Source organism: Numenius arquata, chromosome 3, assembly GCF_964106895.1.
Source record: "Numenius arquata chromosome 3, bNumArq3.hap1.1, whole genome shotgun sequence".
Lineage (NCBI taxonomy): Eukaryota > Metazoa > Chordata > Aves > Charadriiformes > Scolopacidae > Numenius > Numenius arquata.
This window is the reverse complement of record NC_133578.1, coordinates 51,848,413-51,868,936: the sequence shown is the minus strand read 5'-3', so window position 1 is coordinate 51,868,936 and position 20,524 is coordinate 51,848,413. Positions and strand designations below refer to the sequence as shown.

The following is a 20,524-nucleotide window of genomic DNA, read 5'->3' as shown; positions in this document are numbered from 1 at the left end:
AATTTCAGCAAGAGTGCAGAGCACAATTATGTGACATTTATGTTTTCTTTTTTTCATATTTCATGCTGTACGTGTGTTTTACAGCATCTATCAAAATAGTGCATCCGTGGGTATAAAAGGCCATTTACACCTCAAATCTGAGAACATGTAACCGAACCTGACATTTTCTATTGTTTAAGACATCAAAGTAAAATACAGTCCATTTAAAATTGCAGTGATTGGCAATGGCATGAATAACATGACAAACTGTGACCTGTTCATAGTTAAGTATTCGCCACCATCCAGGCATGCTTGCAGTTTTTCTGCCTGGCTTGTAGACCTACCATTGACCGGTCCATCCGAGATGTGAGGACATGGTGTTTGGGGGCAGCTCAGGTGCAGCTGTTGATTCTGCAATCCACACCCACCAAGAGACTATCGGGTCTCTTCCCTCTCACAGGAATATGTGTTTCACAGGAAAGGTAAGCAAAACACTGCAGTGAGTTTCACTCACTAAATCTCTGTGTAAACTTTTTGTTTGTTTTCCAAACATACAGATTTGTCCTCTCCAGCCTGTTTGTTGGGGTCACCTTTTGTGCCATGATATAGCATTCCTAAATCCAGCATAGTCTGCCCAAGGGATTGGTCACCATAAAAAGGGCTCCTCTAATTTCACTTTGGCATGGATGGGTGGCAGTGTTCTTCCTTGTAACTTGTCTTTCATCAACAAATGCTCTAGGAGTCTGGAGAGGTTAACTCATTCGGACTGCTTTGCCTCATGACACAGTAACTTAATGGGCCCAAGGTCAAGAAAACACGAAGAAGGACCCTGGAGTTTTGCCATGAGTTTCGGCTTTGAATGAAATCCAAAACTCAGTGGAAAAAAAAAAAAAGAAGTTCTTAGTTTAAGGTCAAAACCATCCAACCTATCTTAACTATCCATCTTACTTGAATTATTAGAACATACATAACCTTATAGTATCAAACACGGTCTTAAATCTCTCCAGACCTGCTGAAAAATGGACCCACCTTAATGAAACCTACTGTAGTTTGACATACTGACGGTTACAAATGACATCCACAATTAGATGTATTTTCATATTTCACAGGAATTTTCCTAGCAGAAAACATAATCTTACAAATTCATACTTGTGTAGGAATATGTGAACTTGAGTGCTATCACAGTGCTATCTGTGGTTTTGTTTCACCACATCGGCCATTTTGTCTTAACAAACATTCCCGATAGTATTCAGATCACAATTTGGGCCTAAACATCTTAAAACTGATAGAATCACTTTGTGCCTTCCTCCTGCCTTGAACGTAGGCGTTCCTACTATAAAAGTCTGTCTCACTTTAATTTTTCTGCTTTTGCTGTATTGGCACAAATATTGTCACAAAAGGTAATTCCAGGGTAATTAATACATGGTTTTATCTTTATCTCTTCATTTGAGCCTTTCGATAATGTTATCTCTAATCATCAAGGTTAAGTACACTTTCTCTATATTAATCTACAGAAGTACACTCAGTGGCCTGTACGTAATGGCCTCATGACCACTGAATGGCCTTATGACCAATAAATGATCTTATATGCAATGAACAGTCTTTAACATCAGGGACCATAAATTCCAATGGCCAGTGCAAACTGTAGAGCAAAGATGCTCTCTGGCATAGCAGTCCATTTTCCTGGAAATCACTGACTGAAATGTTGTCTGGAGAGCTAATTTCTTCTCCTTAGAAGACAGAGGGAATTCACACAACGAGAAATATGAAGCGGACAGTTTTTGCTAAAAGCTACACTTCTTGGAAAGCATATCTCATTTTACATTCGAAAGTACTGGCATCTTATAAGAATAATAATAAAAAAAAGTATTGAGTCACAAATGCTGAAATCCAAGAACTTTTTAAGTACAAAATTGCCATAGATGATAACTACTTGCTTTTCTGTTGTGTTTATGGGAAATGTTCATGCAAATTAAAAATTAACATTAAGATCGAAAATGTCAAATCTGGATGCCTGAAATTAAATACCTATGACATACTGAGATACCTGGTTAAATGAAGATACTCAGAAACCCTAACTACAGAGTCTTCACTGAAGTAGTATTGACATTATATATAATTTTATAGATAAAGCAAACAATCTGTTTGTGTTTTTTAAATAGAGATTTGTGCACCTACCTTTAAACAACCATGCTGATATTACAGAACTAAGTAAAACACTTTAGTAAGGGGCAGATGAGGAACAAAAGACTATTTTCCAATTCTCTTCCCAGAGGTTCTGTCTTACTAGATAGCTCATTTTGTTTCAACTAAGTTACAGAAAAAATGTGTTTTCACTATACCCAAAATAAAAACCATGGAACCAGAAATTCTTATTACTGAAAAATCAAATATGCTGTAGAAAATGTATGCTGAAAGTCTTACATTACATTTTATGTTTTGCCTACTTGGTCTTTTTTCCCATTATCTCTTACAATTAGGCCTTAGTAAATTGAGGGTTACAGTCAAAAACAGCAAGAAAGAATCATGAAGCTGGCAGGAGTGACTGTGCAAGCAGCCAGAGCATCTGTTTCAAAACAGTGCCATGAAATGAAACTGCAGGGAAGAAAACGCATCAAGGAAAGAGATGCATTATCAAGAAACCAGAGGCAGTCAAGAGGAAAAAGCCAGAGAAGCCCAAATTAAAAGTGATACAAAATTTGGTGCCACCAAAATAGGTGACAGGCTATGCACTGACTGCCAAGGTTAGACTGGCCTGGACCTTTCTTGGAGAATGTCAGAAGAGAAAAGCACCTACAACAAATAGAGTAGGCATGTTCTGAAGGAGCCAAATTGGAGAAAAGTCCCTTATTGTGCTCCCTACCTTCTTCTTGAAACTGCCAGATCCTGACCAGAGCAGGTCAGGACTTGTACGGGATGTGTTTTTAGCAAATTGTTTTTGTGTTTGTCTTTGTATTATATTGACTGTATAGTATGCAAAAGAATAATTAACCAGGAGAAATTAGAGGGAGACCATTTGTACTCCAAGGCCAACTTATATCTGAACAAATGCAACAGAGGAAGCAAATCTGGGAAAGAAGGGATTTAGGTTATGCATGTCAGGCCTGGACTATCATTCTGTCCTGGTGTAGGGTTGCTGAGAGCAAAACACCTGGGGAGAAGTCAAAAAAGTAGTAGGATGCTGTGCTGCCATATTGTATGGGTACTAAAGAACCCTACTACAGCTTGGGATAACACCCTTGTAGGGAATACTGCTGAAAGAACTGGGGCTTCTAATGGTAACGAGCTCCGGTATTTTCCAAATGCATTTGTACTATCAGCCAGGGAGAACTCTGTGATGGACCTTTGTGCCCCAAGTTAATAAAAACTTCAAAAGGAAGGAAGCTGATAAAAATAGAAGATGCCATAGTATTTTTTTCTTGGAAAAAAAAAATTACGAAACCGAGCAATGTGAACCACGGTACTTTCTTGGCTTTTAATATTAAGCAATTAGCATTACTCTAAAATTTACCACAGCACAAATTAATAATAGGTTTATTTTAAAATTCTTTAAGGCTGACTGATTAATACCCTGGAAAGAAACCATATTTGCCTAGCGCGTGAGAATATTTTAGTTTCTGTGATGCTGTGGTTTCTAAGCTTATGAAGAGGTTTGGAGAGGTTTCCGGATTTTGACCATCTTACATTAGGACAGATTCAGTCTGGAGGAAAGTGCACCAGACTTTTTAAAGTTGGGCCAACATTAATGGTATGAGCTTCAACAAGACCAAGTGCCAGGTCCTGCCCTTGGGCCACAACAACCCCATGCATTGGTACAGGCTTGGGGAAGTGTGGCTGGAGCTGCCTGGCAGAAAAGGACTTGGGGGTTCTAATTGACAAATGGCTGAATATGAGCCAGCAGTGTGCCCAGGTGGCCAAGAAAGCCAATGGCATCCTGGCTTGTATTAGAAATAGCGTGACCAGCAGAAGTCGGGAGGTGATTGTCCCCCTGTACTCAGCACTGGTGAGGCCACACCTGGAGTATTGTGTCCAGTTTTGGGCACCTCAATACCAGAGAGATATCAAGGTGCTGGAGCCGGTACAGAGGAGGGCAACGAAGCTGGTGAAGGGCCTGGAGAATAAATCATACAAAGAACGATTGAGGGAGCTGGGACTGTTTAGTTTGAGGAAGAGGAGGCTGAGGGGTGACCTCATCACTCTCTACAACTGCTTGAAAGGACATTGTAGAGAGGTTGGTGCTGGTCTCTTCTCACAAGCAAATAGCGATAGAACAAGAGGGAATGGCTTCAAGCTGCAACAGGGTAGGTTTAGACTGGACATTAGGAAGAAATTCTCCACAGTAAGAGTGATCAGGCACTGGAACAGGCTGCCCAGGAGGTGGTTGAGTCACCATCCTTGGATGAGTTTAAGAGTTGCTTAGATGTGGTGTTGGGGGATATGGTGTAGGGAAGAACTTTGTAGAGTAGGGTGGATGGTTGGACTCGATGATCCCAAGGGTCTTTTCCAACCTAGATGATTCTATGATTCTATGAAAGCGATGCCTTTGGGTTCATGGCTCTGTGATGATGCCCTTTTCTCTCAATGATGAACTCGCACGCGTGTCTCAGAGGAGGCTTCGATTTACTGGGAGTTACAGAAAGTACTGAACTTTGCTGAGATTTTCTTTCGTCGGGAAGAAGAGCTGGTGGCTTGTGACTATTAAAGTTCACCACGGAGAGAAGAAAGGGTTTCCTCCTCTGTGGTTCTCCCTTGGGAGCTGTCATTAGGCTGCGTTTGATGGGTGAGGATGGGGTGGGAGGCGGCTGTGCTGACGGCAGGGCTGAGGGCACTGCACTGGTCCCAGAGTCATCCTGTGTCGGTGACTTTCTGGGTGTTGTGAGTTGTGGCTCTTGTCCACGTCACGCCTCCGTTGCTTCACCTGCTAAGTGGATCCTTCTGTTTGTGAGGTGCGTTGGTGAAAGCACTATGTAAGTGCAGAGCACTATGATAATCCTTAGAGAATCTGAGAAAATATTTGTAGTGTTGAGGGCTGTGATCATGCACTTTATGACATAGTACCATTATAAACACTTTGTACTTATCAGAAAGCCTGTGAATCATTTCCCCTCATTTTCTTCCTTACCAAGAACCACAGTTGCCACAAAAACAGATCTATTCTTGATTCCTTTTTAAAGAAACAATGCTTGCCAATTCTGCTGAGCGATTGAAAAAAGCACACGACTCGGAATAGTATATTCGATAGTGCGAGTACCCTTTGAAATGATCTGTGGTATTTTTGCTACTGATACCAATCCTAGGGTGTTGCATAATAACATCCAAATAGTGAAACCAGTTTCCCGAGAAAGACATTCAGTTAGTCTGGAAGACCGACCCACCCTGTGTAGGAAGCTAATACATGTAGAAATAAAAGAGGTGACAGAGCTTTTCTTCTCTCTCGTCGTAATTTTAAGTCCCATATTTACACATCCTAAGTAGAGAAAACGATGGAGGGAACTCCCTACTCCCTCTACTGGGAAGAACCAGGAGACCCACTCCAGACACCTTTCCTTGTATTTTTTATATGTATTTTTACTAAGTGTTACTTTCTCTGCAGGGTTTTTCTTGCAATTAGGTCATATTTCAACACACACAACCGATCCCATGTTGTTATCAGCACCCTATTTCTGAAGGACTGCAGGCACTTCTGCACGGTACGCACCATGGGGGGACAACTCTGACCACTGGCAAGTTGGCTTTGCTTGGACGCTGAAGTCTGGGTCTCAGCAGGGAAGCAGCATCACTGCCAGATGAGGTGAGGGCACCGTTTTGGCCTTATCAAGATTGGTAGAGTGCAGCCTGACAAAACCAACAGTATCACCGCAGCAGAGATGGTGTGGTCTTTTTGTGCCCATGTAAAGAGGGAAATCCGATAAAAGAGTGGGATCTCCTGACCAGCGATGGTGGCAACGGCAGTGAGCTCCATCCCACCTGGCTGTGGACAGCAGAGTGGAAAACCCTCACCTGCACTGAGTGGATTCACACTGGAGTGCATTTTGGAAGGGCGTTTCTGTGAGAGCTGAGGCAGAGATGCAGGTCCACTCCTGAGTGTTCCTGGCTGATACAGGAGAGTGAGGGTTTTGGCAGGGAGGTTTGTGCTGAGATACCTATGACCTTGACACTGAGAATCTGGTACAGGCTCTAACCAAAGTGTCGACATATTAAATAGGGCAGTTTTCATACTTCTGATAAGAATACCACAACGACTTCAATGACTGGCAGGAGAGATGAGGGAAGGGATCATATGATTTTTTTTCTCCCCCCAAATCCTCTGTTCTCTCTTACTCTGATCCTCACGGGAAATATAAGTACTTGCTAGTATGGAGAAACACTTGCAAATATAACGAAGCAAGCTTTTTTTCCCATTTCACAAGGGCAGAAGTATGAGTATGATTGTAGAAAGAGCCATAAGTTATTTTTTTTTAAGGAAGACCACCATGCCACGCTGAACACTATCCCCGGACCTGCCACTGGCCTCTAGAAGTTACATCTGTGAAACAGAATAGCTCTTTTCTCTCTTTTTATACTGTTTTCTGACACCATATCAGAAATTAATTATTTAATAAAATGTAATGCTGTCCGGATTTCCAGCAGTGAATATAACCAAATGGCATGTGTGAAATTAGTGCTACAGAAAACTTAGCATGAGGAGCGAAGTACACTTTAGCAGAAAGAGTGGTGATGTACATGTTAGCACATCAATTTATTCAATGTGAAGTGAAGCGGAAAATATTTATAAATCATTTGTCTTTCTAAAGGCAGGTGATGCTAAGATGTTGCCCTTAACATGTTTGATAAGCACGTTCTGATGCGATTTAAGTCTTTAGATAGACTCAAAATGAATACAGAGAGCCTTGTGGCTTTGATACCAACAAGAATGAGCACATCAGAGAGTGCCTGATACGTGGGACTGTAAAGAGCTGACAAATACGCCTCACAGAAATCTTGCAGTTAAAAGCCAAGGTAAATTTAAAAAAATGTAGGATAAATGGCACAGCAATAAGAACTTATGGAAAAGGAATGTTTCTGTGAGAAAGAGAGAGGGAGGGAAGGAAGGAAGGAAGGAAGGAAGGAAGGAAGGAAGGAAGGAAGGAAGGAAGGAAGGAAGGAAGGAAGGAAGGAAGGAAGGAAGGAAGGAAGGAAGGAAGGAAGGAAAGGAGGGAGGGAGGGAGGGAGGGAGGGAAGGAAGTGACCTTTGGGACCAGAGACCTTTGGGTGACTGTGTCTCCACACAGATGAAGGAGACAGCTCTGACCCCCAGCTGTGCAGAAGGAATGCACACATGCAACTGTCCTTTACCTTGATTGTGGAATTTCTTCCAGTAGGAAGAAACTGAGGACAAGTAAGCTGCTGAAATGTAAAGGAGCCTATACTGCCAAGCCCAGTTTTGGTTTCCTTGTCCTGGCTTCCCTGAGGAAGGTGTCTGTAATTTCCACTTTGCTTTGGTGGTGAGGGATCAGGCTGGTCCTGGGAGTTTCAGTTGGACTCTTTGGCTCTAAGCAGCAGAAAAGTGAGACAAGTCTGGGACATGAGCAATTTGAAATCATTTACAATGTAGCCCAGGAGAAATATGGAAGCAATCTGAAAGGAATTCCTGATGTCTCCATTAAGAACAATGGAAAATAAATCCACTCTCTTTGCTTTTCTGTGTTTGAGGGTTTTTAGGTTTTTTTCTATTTGTTTGTTTGTTTGTTGAATAAGTCTAAAAGTCTAGGGCTACACTTGAGAACCCCAGGGTAAAAAGCTCAGTTGGACAAAGACATGTCACACACTGAATCAGCATCTGTTTTGGTTACTAAGGCAAAGATCCTGTTCTGGTGATTTTTTTCACCCCCTTATAATGTCACTACAGGTAAATCTTTCATTAGGTTTTGCACAGTCCACAGAGGAGGTAAGGCTGGTTTGGTGAAATCTGCTGAATTCAGGAAAAAGCGGCTTAACCCTATTGAAGTGGTATATGTTTCTCTCATGCCAAGTATTGCCTAAAGTTGTAGTTTCTACAGTTTAAAAGAAATCTTTGTAGGATGTTAGAGAGCTGCAGATTAGAACTCAGAACTGAACCGATACTTGGCTTGCTTCTTTGGTATCAATCGTGGTGAAAATACCACACCAGTAGACTTAAGAGGTCTTTTCTTGGTCTGTTCTTGTCAGCAGGAAGATATAATTCACAATCAACCGATAAGACAATATCCTTGCAAGATGCAGGCGGAGACTCAGACAAGGTCTACTTCATCGTTGACAATGCTGAAATGATGACATCATTCAGAAATACTGCTTTGATCATCAGTTTGGCATCACAGATAGCTCAGAATGATTCCAAAGGAGCTCCTGTTAGCCCTAAAGGGAGTATATAATTATAATTGTAGGTTATTGTGGGTTTGAGAAACATTGCAACATTAGTGTTAACACAAGTTCTGAAGGTGATTGAGGCTGATGGACTAAAATTAAACAGGAAAATACAGGCTGTGTCAATCAGGATATGTGATGGACATGAAGTAAAACATAAGTGGAAAAGAAAATCAAGACTGTATTTGAAACATCACCAAATAAAAATGTATCAGAACTAGTATGGTTCATCAGCATGATAAAATTTGAAGCAAATTCATACTTAACCTCTCATTAAAAAGGCCGATCTTTTTTTATAAACTGCTTAGAACAGACTCTGAAAAGAAATAAGATAAAGAACAGGAGTGTGCTTTTGAGAGTTTAAAGACTTTATTGACTACATCCCCGGTTCTGGCATTTTATGATGTTTCTAAGTCTACAGCTGTTTCAGCAGATGCCAGCAGCTATGGTCTTGGTATGGTGCTACTCCAATTACATGGACATGATTGGAAACCTGTAGCTTATTTTTCCAGATAGCTTTCAGATGCCAAAACCAAGCACAATCCAATAGAGAGAGAATATTGGGCAACCATTCGGGCACACAAAAGAATGATATAGTATGTTCTTGGTCTTGATAATGCCTAATGACAGCCCCATGATACCCATGTTATTAATAAGGTACTGTTTAGACTGGAGAGATCATTTATGCATTTGAAATACAGATTTATTCCCCTGTTGCAAAATATGCTCACATTAAGTTCATCTGGAAACTTACAGAGATCACTCTTGTCAGCAGAAGCGGTCATCAAGGCCAAAGTGTAGTTTGGTGTCCTTTTGACACACTGGTATCACTGCAGAAACCAGATGGGTTTAACTAATCATACACAGCTTATGCACAACTGCTACATGCATTTGCAACCATCTAACCCTGATAGCTCAGGCATTCTCAGTGACCATCCATGGCTTCTGTAGACAGAGAGATCAGCTCTGAAGTCTGAGACTAGTTGCCTATAATTCACAACTGTTCAAGTCTCCTGTATCTTTTTTTCTAAGAATTGTAGTTTGCCTATTAGAAGTGAAGTTACTACAAAAGATCCATTAGGGACCCTGATATTGACCCAAATTACATTGGGCCAAATGACATTGGCCCAGAATATTGGTATAATAGTTTTAAGTAAGTAGCTCCAAAACCACGGGTTAAAATCATTAATCTCATGATATCACAGAATCATAGAATTGTCTAGGTTGGAAGGGACCTTTAAGATCATCGAGTCCAACCATCAACCTAACACTGCCAAGACCACCACTAAACCATGTCCTTCAGCACCACGCCTACCCCACTTTTAAATAACTCCAGGGATGTTGATTCCACCACTTCCCTGGGCAGCCTGCTCCAATGTTTGACAATCCTTTCTGTAAAGACATTTTTCCTAATATCCATCCTAAATCTCCAGAAAGAAAGAATCCAGAGACTTTGGGAAAGAATGGCAAAAGCACTATCTGAAGGAGAAAAAAGTCTGGTTGGTTGGTTGAGCTTTCTCCTTTTTTTTTTTTTTTTTTACGATGTGTGGCTATCCTGCTTCCCATTCATTCCACAAATAAGTAGAACACAGAAAAGTTATATATATATATATATTTTTTTTTGTATTTTATATATCTATATCCATATGTTTGAGCTAGGTACTCCATGAGATATACAATGCCTGTGAGACCTAATTCAATAGCTTTTGTGATATGAAATAACCCCCAAAACACTACATCCAGCCTGATGAAAATATTCTATCTTAAATGGCTCTGCTTAAAGGCCTTCAGATGAAGAGATGCTAACTCTAAGAATCCTCAAGCTTTCTTCTTTGACTATTGGAGTGGATCTCAAAGCTTACGCAAACTTAAATTAGGAAACCTTGTTCTGATATAGCTAAATGAGAAAGTATATTAGACTCTCTCATGTTTTTTCATTGACTGTTACTGACCTCTGAAATGCTGTGATTGACAGTGATTCCAATAAGAAGATAATTTTGTTGAAGAACGCTAAATATAATAAACAGAAATCTACAGCTTTGAAATTGGAAATCTGAAGGAATCAATTTCACAGAAGTCTCAGAAAACGGAGAGACTGACTTCATCTAGAAATCACTGAAGCCTACAATTCATCAGGATCTGCAATTTGTTGCCGTGTGGCAAATTTCACTAGAAGATTGTTTATGGATCGAGAAGACAAAAGGAGGACAAGGGGAGAGGTATATTATTTCCTCAAAACTATATGAGAAGATAAACAAGCAAGACCGGAAAGTTTCCAGGCAAAAATTGTTAAGAGAAACAGGAAAAGCAACATCACGTATCTAGTTGAAGATGTCCCTGCTCATTGCAGGGAGGTTGGACTAGATGACCTTTAAAAGTCCCTTCCAACCCAAACTATTCTATGATTCTATATATTGTTTGGGTTTTATTAAATAAAGTTTGAATAGTTACTCACTGTGAGAAGAGGGAAATACTTCTGTAAATAACCACGAAGGTATTCCCGTTCTTACAGTAATCTAGTCAGTATAAAAAAAGTCTCATTATATAAAATAAGAAAAATTTAAAAGGACAAAATAGAAGCTGGGGCTATATCACCAAAGAGACAAATACAAATCATTCATCATCTCTAATTTAAAATCTGGGCCTTTTTTTGATTTTCTTTCAAGATTTGCCATGTCAGAGCTGAAGAGCAGGCCCAACTATAAGTCCTTCCTTCAGCTGCTAACCCAGGGGAGATCTCACAGTTATGAGACCAAGCACCAGCGCCCACCTATGCAGGTCTGTAAAAGGCAGATATCAATACCCTTCCCCAAATTCTCAGATACCGGAGCGATACCGGAAATGCTGATATTTAATCAGAAACCATCCCTTTCTGACACAGGACCTTCTAAAAAGCTTGTTTTGCAGTTCATTAAGGTACTTGCCAAGTGGCTGGGGCTGCTGTAAGCTGGACCTTTCATAGCATCATGTCCTGTAGGTGATGGGAACAGCTCAGAAGTCACATCTTCTTGGGTCTCTTGGCTGATTTAGAGACACAGTTTATAAACTGGGACACTGCTGGCAGGGAAAAACACAAGTCAAAACAAGGAAATGAATCCTTTATATATTTTAACATGTTTATATCTTGCTGACTAAGGATAGTTTTTACTTTTGAAATTTTTTAAATTGCCTTCTAAATTTGACTTACTTGACTTCTGTAAATATCAAGTACGTTATGTTTACTTTTTTTTTGCCCATGGTTAAAAGGCAAGTAATTGTGTAAGAAGGAAAGAAGTTTGAGCTAAAAGTGCATTATTTGAAAAGGAGAGTATTTTTAGCAATAAGGTCTGTGAGTGTTCCAGTTCATTCCTTTCCTAGGAAATCAGTGGCCAAACACGTCAGTTATTTCAGTGAGACAGAATCAGGTTGTTTCTGCAGAAGGGCAATAAATTATTATGGCACTTGGGATGAGATTTTGACACATGCTGCAGCACCTAATTTCAAGAAAAGTTCCAACAAACTGATGGAGAACACAACAGAATTGGTTGCTACCCAGTTCCACTAAAGGTGGCTGAATTTAGCTCTTTATTTTTTTAACTACATAACGTGGATTTTCTTAGGCATCGTTACTGTTACTTTCCCTTTAAAATGTCATTTTTTTTTACATCGCACTGTGTAGTGTTAAAAGTGTTATGTTTATTTCCTTGTTGTTCTATAAATAGAATCTCTCACAATATGCTTTGCTCTTTCGGAATATTTCTGCATTGTGGTTTATTTACTTCCTATGTCATCTTAACTTCCATCTTTAAAAGTTTTTAAAAAGAAAGCTTTTGCCAGGAACAGGGGACAAAATACTTCTGTCTTCTATAAGACATCATTTTTTCATTACTTCTAGTTTTCCTCTTTGTCTGAGAGGAGAAATAATGTGACTGATGTATCAAAGCATCTTCCCTGTAATGATGTGCATACGAGAAAACATTTTAAGTTGCTGTTGGTCTGCAAATAACTATTCCTGAGCAAACTAGATTTCATCAGTCTTTCTAAAAATAAACCAGGCTTTAAATAGAGTCCAACAAGTAAGGTAGTATCAGACTCAATTATCTAGCTGAGTATCTTCCACAGCAATCTGAAACTTTGATATATAATTTTTGTTTGCCGTGATACTCGTTTGGGTTTTTTTTTAATGAAATATCTACTTTATGTTCATATGTAGGTTTTTTTCAGCTTAAGCTGTGCACTACACCCTAGTTAAAACTTGATTTTTAAATTGTTGTCTTGTGAATTCTAAAATAGCCATGGAAGGATTGTACCTGAGCATGGTGTGTAAACTTGATTTTGACTTGCATAGGAACAGTCAAAACATATAAGTATATACACAATTATAAATACAATGTAAAGGAAAGCAGAATACCAAAATCTCTAGTGGCTTCTAGAGTATCTATGGATTTCTGTGAAGGCGTTTGCCAGGTTATAGAGGCACATGCATTTTGAAACAATCACTACAATAAAAACTGCCTTCCAGAACGGACTTTTTTTTTTTTATCTTCAGACAGAGGCTTTAAAACCTACCTTAGTTTAACTTAGTTTGATGCAAATATAAACAGTGGTTGGGGGTGGCGGTGGAAAATACGGTTTCAGTTACATCATACTGAGGTCATGATATTAATAGAGATCCCAGCTAGACCAATTTGTTTTTATTTACAGCTGGAGACATGGAGATCTGATATAGCAAAAGAGGACTTCACCTCTCTTTATGAAACCTGAATGAGCCAGATTTTTGATACGGGAGCAGGGTCAGTATATTGGTTAGCTGCAGCCAGCAGGGAATACAGTTATATTCCCAATTTAAGCCTGTGTGGAAGTGGAATAATGTACTGTCAACATGTCAGTGAAAAAGATAAGAGAGTTATGTTGTTAGCCTTCCATATACAAAATGTCACTGTACTTTTTAGGAGACATAGCACCGAGGGAATGTGTATATACAAAAGGAAACCTGGAACAGCTCAGGCACCTTGGATTCATTACTTTAGAGTAGCTGTGCACCATTACGTACATTACAGATGGTCACTGTCTCTAGTTAAACAGTAGGTATATTTAAAAAGGGAACATGCTGGCCTTCAGAGGTTGTCCTAAGAGAGGTCCCCCCTTCTTCTCGGAGGCAAGGGTTCCCCTGCCCGCAGCTCAGCTTTTGAAGGACTTCTAGTGGTGTTTAGGTAAACAGCTTCGTGGCTGCTTATTTTATTACTGTCTGATAATAGACCACTATTGTTTATTGCAGGTGGCTGCCCAGCAGGTGGGAAGTTAAGGAACTGTATGCATGTGTGTTAGGGCAACGGTTTCCCCTTGTTAGGCGAGGTATCCTGTGCGAGAGAGTGTGTGTGTTGCGTGGCAGTTAATACAGCACTTATTGCTTCCAGGAACCTCAACAGCAAAATGTTTCCTGCTCTTTGACATTGATGGAAACCAAATTTATTATTTCCATTTTGGTGTTTTCACGTTTGTTAGAGAAGAAGCTCCAAGCCTGTATTATTCCAGCGTAATCTATTCTTTTGGTTTCAGCACAGACAAAAAAATCTCAGCACTAAAAATAAATATTTTTTACGTTAAAATACAGTCAACATTAAATATTCATTTAATAAATATTCAATACATATTTATTTGCATAAACAACATGTAGACAATGGATTAAGACAAGATAAGCTTTTTGCTTCTGTGAAAAAGAAACTTTTCAAAACATTTTTTCTCCCTCTTTTTGCTTGGTATCGCTTTATTTAACCAGTAGAATCTTTCATCTTGAAAAAATTTGTTTTTTAATAAGAAGCCATATTTCACTGAAAATGAGTGACAAGGCTGGCATTCTCGCAAATGACTGTCAATATATATATTTTGTTTATGTGATCTTTTCCAAAATAACCCAGCTCCCCTTTTTCTGTCACTGTTCATATATTCTTCTGCAAAGTGCTTCAGAACGCTGCAACATTAACAGGGTTTTAGGAGTCCTGATGGTGCCAAAAGACAAACAAGAACGCAAAAAAAAAAAATGGCCTTAGCATATAATTTAATTAGGGAATACCCCAGATAAATATACATGAAGCGGGGTCAAAATCTCTCACGTTAGCCAAGGAGAAGATGTCAAAGTGTACATCAGTGGAGCTTGTAAACTCCAGAAAGCAGATAGCCTCGCTTTTTTTTTAATTTGGAAGGAACTTAATACGTTTTCCTCACCACCAAAAAGCAAAGGGTAAACAATAGTACGAACAGAGAGAGAGAGAGGCAGGTAATATGTCAGCTCTTGCAGCATGTACATCACCTAGTGGACATGCTTTGCATACTAAAGGGTGGGGATCTATCCTGCTACCCCACGTTTTCTGCTCCCGTTATCAAGTGCGTGTTTCCCCCCCACGTGAAGCTGCACAGTGCATCCAGCAGCTCCCCGCTCACCTGCCCCAGCCCTCTCGCCGAGCCCCCGAGCAGGGGACAGCATTTCCACGCCACGGGACTTTTTATGCCTTTGCTGCTTTTCCATGCAGGTGAGGGAAGGCAGGATTCCCGCCTGTATTCTGGCTAAACTGGGAAGGGTTTCCCACAAGAAGGCATACGCGACATTAGCGTGAATCCCACAGCCTCCGGACCGCTGCCACCCTCCGGACCACACGAAGGTACGCCAACAGACTGAAATGAAAACGAAGCGTGGCCCACGCTAACACGTGAAATACACTTGTAAATTAGAGGGCAAATTGGAAAAAGATGGTTAAGGGCAAGGTTCACAACTCAGAGCTATCAAGGATCCAGCTTAGCATTCCACCTGACTATTTAGTTTTATGTGAACATTTACTGGGCCGCTCCGTCCCAATGAGTGTTGGAGCAACCGCAGACAGCCCCGATCCATACGCCAAGGCCCCATCCAGCCCCAATGGAAGCGAATAGCGAGACTCTGGCGTGCTTCACGGAGGGTGAAACCGAGCCCCTCAGCAGTGGAAGACACTTTAATCAAGAGATATGGCTGAAAAAAAAAAAAAAAAAGAAGCAAAAGAAAAAAAAAGCACGGATTTACAGTCTGCAGAGTTTGAGTGGAAAAGCGTTTGAAGAGATTGTCTGAGCTCTGGATGGGGACAAGTGACAACGTGTAACACTCTGAGCTGCAAGGCAGTGACAATTAGGAGGGACATACTTGTCTCTATTTTTAAACAGCCATGAGGTGAGTTGATATATAAGTTCTCTTCCAAGAATTTCAGTGCAGATGACTGCCCATAATATAATTATTCGCAGTAAAGACTAAGCTGTGTTTCAGCCCTGAACATTTGATCGGTCTCTGTACAATCAAAATATAGTCAGATTTGGACAGCCTAGCAGGATATTTCTGACTTCCATGTGCAACTATACTTTTACCAGCCTTTCTCTCACACAATGTCACCCAGTGATACACAGTGTAAATCCTTCATATGTCAAATCAGACATGGCATCTACAGTCTGCAGAAAAAATCTGCAGGGTGTAAAGTTACCGAGTATTTGTGAGGTCTTCTGTGAGGCTGCATTTTTTTTTCTTCCTGAAACATGAATTCATCTTTCAAGTAACATGTTTATTTTTCCTTTCTCACTAAAACATATCTACTTTCTCTGGGAAATAAATAGAGAAAAGAAAAAGGTATGGATAAGAGAAGTTTGCAATAAGCCAGGCTTCAGTCATCAGCTTTGCAGTATAATGATAATACTTGACGGTTACAATCTTTTATTATTTAGGAATTGTGTCAATTTATTCTCCCAGCGTGTCTGAGAAAAGTATAGTTTCCATGAAGGAGTCAGTATTCACCGCTCCCCACTACGCTTCGTTATCTGGGTAGGCTTTGTCCTTACTGAGAGCAGTGGGAAATGCTGTGCAATATGAGCCAGGGCTGGCGGTTTAATAGGTGATTTCTGTATTTTTCTCATTATGGAAAGAGAAGACAGAAGTCTGTAAACTTAATCAATTTGTAGGTGGATATTTAATGGCTAATAGCTCAGACTAGAGTTTCCAGAGTTTCTAAATCTAAGCTGATGTTCCTTCCCTATTTCAGAAGATAATACCTAGATAGTTGATTAATCTTTTAGAGTGAAGGTAGACACCAAAAAGCAAGCGGTCTGGGTTTTTTTTAAAGCTGTAAGCTGAGAATTAGGACTCGGTGTTCAGTCCCTGACACTTCAGCAAAACACGCTCTGGGACCATTGGCAAATCTTAACTTATTTTTCAGTTTGCACGTACAAGAATTGGGATGAAAGTATCACACCACAAAGATTTTCAGGCTCAACTAAAGCTTCTGGATCTGCTGTAGACAAAGGAAGCCTTTTAGATTATTTTAAAATATTTGAAAATACTTTTTTAGAGGTTCTCCCATGATTTTAGCCTCGAAATAGGCCTCTGCAAAACAGATAGCTTTTAAATTAGAAATCAATGCCAGACTTGCTTGTCACCATTTTTGTAAATTGGGATCACAGGAGACCAAAACATGTCCTAATTTATGCTCTGTTGAGCTGAATTTACTTCAAGGTAAATTTGACCCCGTATTAGTATATGCCAACCTGTTCATTAAAGCTCCATGTCCCTAAATTCTGTAAATATCTGCAGAAAAGGTAGATTTTTTTCCAGATCGTAAAACATATTTTAATCATATTTTCAAAATCAACCAAATTTTCAAAGCCAGCCACAGAGGCAGACAAATATTGCTATAAATATGCTTATAAATATATATGTAAACGCTTCCCTCCATTCTGAAAACGTGTATGTGCTTATGATAAACGCACTTAAGGTTACTTTGCATTCAATGGGTCTACTTATGTGCTTAAAACTAGGCATTTGTAAATTTGCAAGATCAGGCCTACAGTGTGTGTGCGTGCGCACGGGTACGTACAGGAATCAAGAAGGCAGGTTGCTTAGAAGTTCTATTCTCTGCTCGCTCTTTGACTTAACACCTGACATTTGAAAAAAAAAACGTCCGGGCAGTTCTAACAGTTCTAATCCATTATCTGCAATCTGAAAAAAAAAAAACAACCCAAAACAAAACCAAAAACATTCATTCTTTTTTACTCAATGTATGAAGTTGATTTGTTGTTGGTTTATTTTGTGTGTGTGTGTGTGTGTGGAGACGCCTTCTTTATATAGTGTCAACACGACAGTAGAAGTACCAGTTTGCTGTAGGTTGTATGACTGACAATAATATTCTCCGGAAAACGTAGAAGGGAATAACTGATGAATCGGAAAATATATGGATGCCTACTGAAATGATTATGTAATGAAACACGAAGTCAAACGGTGGCATGCTTCTATTAATTGTAGATGATAGTAATTAATTTTCACTGCAGTTGCAATCGTGTCGCTGCTTTCTGAAGAATCCAGAATCCCCTTCCAGGAAAGTGTGAAATTGCATCTGGGTTCTGCAAGCCATGAAAGACTATAAATTTCTTAAAAAAAAAAAAAAAAAAAAAAAAAAAAGAAAAAAAAGAGAGGGAGGCCTTCCTCGATACTGTACTTTAGAAAGAGGGAAAAACAAAGGGGAAAAGAAAATGATAATTGTTTTCTCTAAGGCTATTATCTAATGCAAAAGCAAACAGTCTGACTGGAAATCAGCTAACAGAAGGGGATTAGAGAGTAGATCTGAGAGTGGCTTGATTTCTAGCACTGCTGTCTCTTCACACAGTGATGAGACACAGGCAGAGCAGCCAGGAGCTCTCCAGATGGCTAGAGAAAGTGTTTGTCTTGGGTTACTGCAGGGCAGTCTGGACTCTTAAAGCCGGGGAGGCATCATTAGGGAGCAAGTTAGATGTCCACCCAGTAAAAGCCAGCGAAAGAAAGAAAGAGTAGGCAGGCTGCCCGAGAGGGACCGCGCTCGCCTATTGTTAACATATACTTGACCCCCACTAACCTCCTCACGACACAGATGTCTCCTACCTCTATCACCTCCCACTGCTTTAAGCCCTCCCCCCCTGCACCTGGGTAGCGGGGCCGGGCCGGCTGCCGGCAGTATGCTGCCTGCCTTGCGAGGTGCCTGCTAGCGGGGGAGCCGGGCGGAGCGGCGCGGAGAGAGGCGCGGAGAAGCGGCGCGGAGCAGCCTCGGGCGGGCGGCTCGGCTCGGCTCGGCTCGGCCGGGGGCAGAGCGATGCGTCGTCTGCCCGGGGACAGGCAGAGACCCCGCCACTGACAGCAGCCGCTCCGCTGAGCTCCACATCACGTCTGTCTGCGGCGGCAGCGGCAGCAGCGAGGAGAAGGACCTTGGGCATTAACTATCTCGACTTGGAGACTTTGCTTTATTTTTGGTTCTTGTCCTTTCCGTGGAACCAGTCGTCTCTCTCGAGCTGATCCTCCTTTAAAAAAAAAAAAAAAAAAAAAAAAAAAAAAAAGAGGGAGAGAGAGCGGGGGGGGGGGTGGGGTGGGGGGGAAGAGCAGCTGGAGTTTCTCCTCAGCTCGTTTTGACTTTTGTGGACGTGGATCATCTGGACTGGGAAGGGAAGCCGCCGCGCTGCGCTGCTCTCCCCTTTCCCACCCCCTCGCCCCTCCAGCAGCCTGGGCTGCCGGCTCTCCCCCGAGCAGGACGGGAACTTTTATTTGCAGCTCGCAGCCCGTGGCGAATGGTGGGAATCTCCGGTCCTTTGCAGTGTGAGTACGGGGCGCGGGCAGGGCAGGGCGCGCCGGGGCGGGGGGAGCCCGAGCCCCTTTTTCCCTTCCCTTTCCCTTCTCCCGGCTCCGAGGGGCTCCCGTGGCTGGAACTAACCCAGGCGGACCGGGGCTGCCGCCGTGCCCGGGCAAGGGTAGCTCTTGCATGCGGCTTTTACACACGCTGTCCCCGCCTCGCAAACTCGCACCCCGAATATTTCTCAAGAGCCCAGAAACCAAACCCACCCAGTTGGTTTTTTTTGTGTGTGTGTGTGTGTTTTTTGTTTGTTTTGTTTTGTGTTTTGTTTTTTTTTTTTTTTTTCTGAAAATAACCCTCCCAAACGCATATTCTTCCATAGCGTAGGGTTTCTGTCTCGATTTCGGACTTGCCTTCTTTTATTCCACCCCCCCCCCGCCTCCCCTCTCTCCAGATCACAGCTAGCCAATGTGAGTCGGAGCGTCAGAAATATTTCTGGTGGGATTTTTTTTGTTGTTGTTGTTTGTTTGTTTCATTACAATCATCGGATTATGTAGTACTGGCAACATCAGGTTATTTTGTAAGAAATGTATCAGGCGGTGCACACCGTCTTTAGCTGCACCGATCTTCTTGCAAGTATCTCGTTTCCTACAACGATAGGGCAACGCTAGGGATTGCATTTCCAAAACTGCAATACAATGTAATTGTGGCATCTCGTCCAGCTGAGCTGAATGGTTTGATTCCATAAATTCGATAAGGGAGGTCGGGAAGGATGAAATCCACACGCTGGCCATTTAGAGGAGCCTTTGACTTTTCGGCGAGTTCTAGTCCTTTTGTTAGTGCCAAAGTTGAGAGATCGGGCTAAAATTTGATTTAGGGCAGGGAAGGACTTGCCATCCAGGCAGGGGCACCCGCAACTCCATCACACGTTAATTTATGGAGAAATATTTGTGGTGTTACTGTACTCTGCCCTCCTAAATGTTGGAGAGAAACTGAAAGTAACTGATCGGACGCAGCCCTCGATTCGCTCTTGCTCCAAGCAGGAGCTAAAACGTTACTTCCCTGGGCTGGTTGAGAAGTTTAAAGGCGGGAGGGCGAAAGGAAGATGCGCGGAGGCAGCCTCCCCCCTCTTGCCCCACAAGTTGCATCCCGGGGCGGCGGGACCGCCCTGCCCGGCCGCAGCCGGCAGCTCCCCGCCACCGCCGCGCCGGGGAACGGCCGCCTCCGAGCCGCTCGGGTCTCTCTGGTAGAGCAGCCCCCGGGTCTCCAGATCCACAGCAGGCTCCCCCTGTGCCAGTCACCCCCTCCGACCTCTGCCATGGCCTAAATCGCGGTAGGGAAAGGAGCTGCCTCTTGCAGTGCCGCCCTGGAGCCGGCAGCTCCCGCCTGCGCATCGCTCGGATCAGCCCGGGGTAACCAGCCTTCCCCTAAAAAGCTGCCCAAGTTTTCCATCGCCAGCCGCAGCTCTGCTCTGGAGGGTACGTCTCCGAGGTGCGCTCGCCCTTGTGCACAGCTGCAGGCTCGCCTTGGCAGGCAGAGCAGGACGGCGGGGACAGGCATGGCACAGCAGGGGCTGGGCAAAG

The 20,524-nt window shown here is 42.0% G+C and overlaps 1 protein-coding gene across 1 annotated transcript in view; it reads left to right on the top strand.

The window, feature by feature from the left end:
- The first annotated feature begins 18,795 nt into the window (after positions 1–18,795).
- The window catches only part of RUNX1T1 (RUNX1 partner transcriptional co-repressor 1), a 118,932-nt gene continuing 117,203 nt past the window's right edge, over positions 18,796–20,524 (top strand). The window contains exon 1 of the mRNA XM_074145407.1: positions 18,796–18,967. Within this exon, the coding sequence (XP_074001508.1) occupies positions 18,940–18,967 (28 nt within the window). The 5' untranslated portion in view covers positions 18,796–18,939. The remainder of the gene's footprint in view (positions 18,968–20,524) is intronic.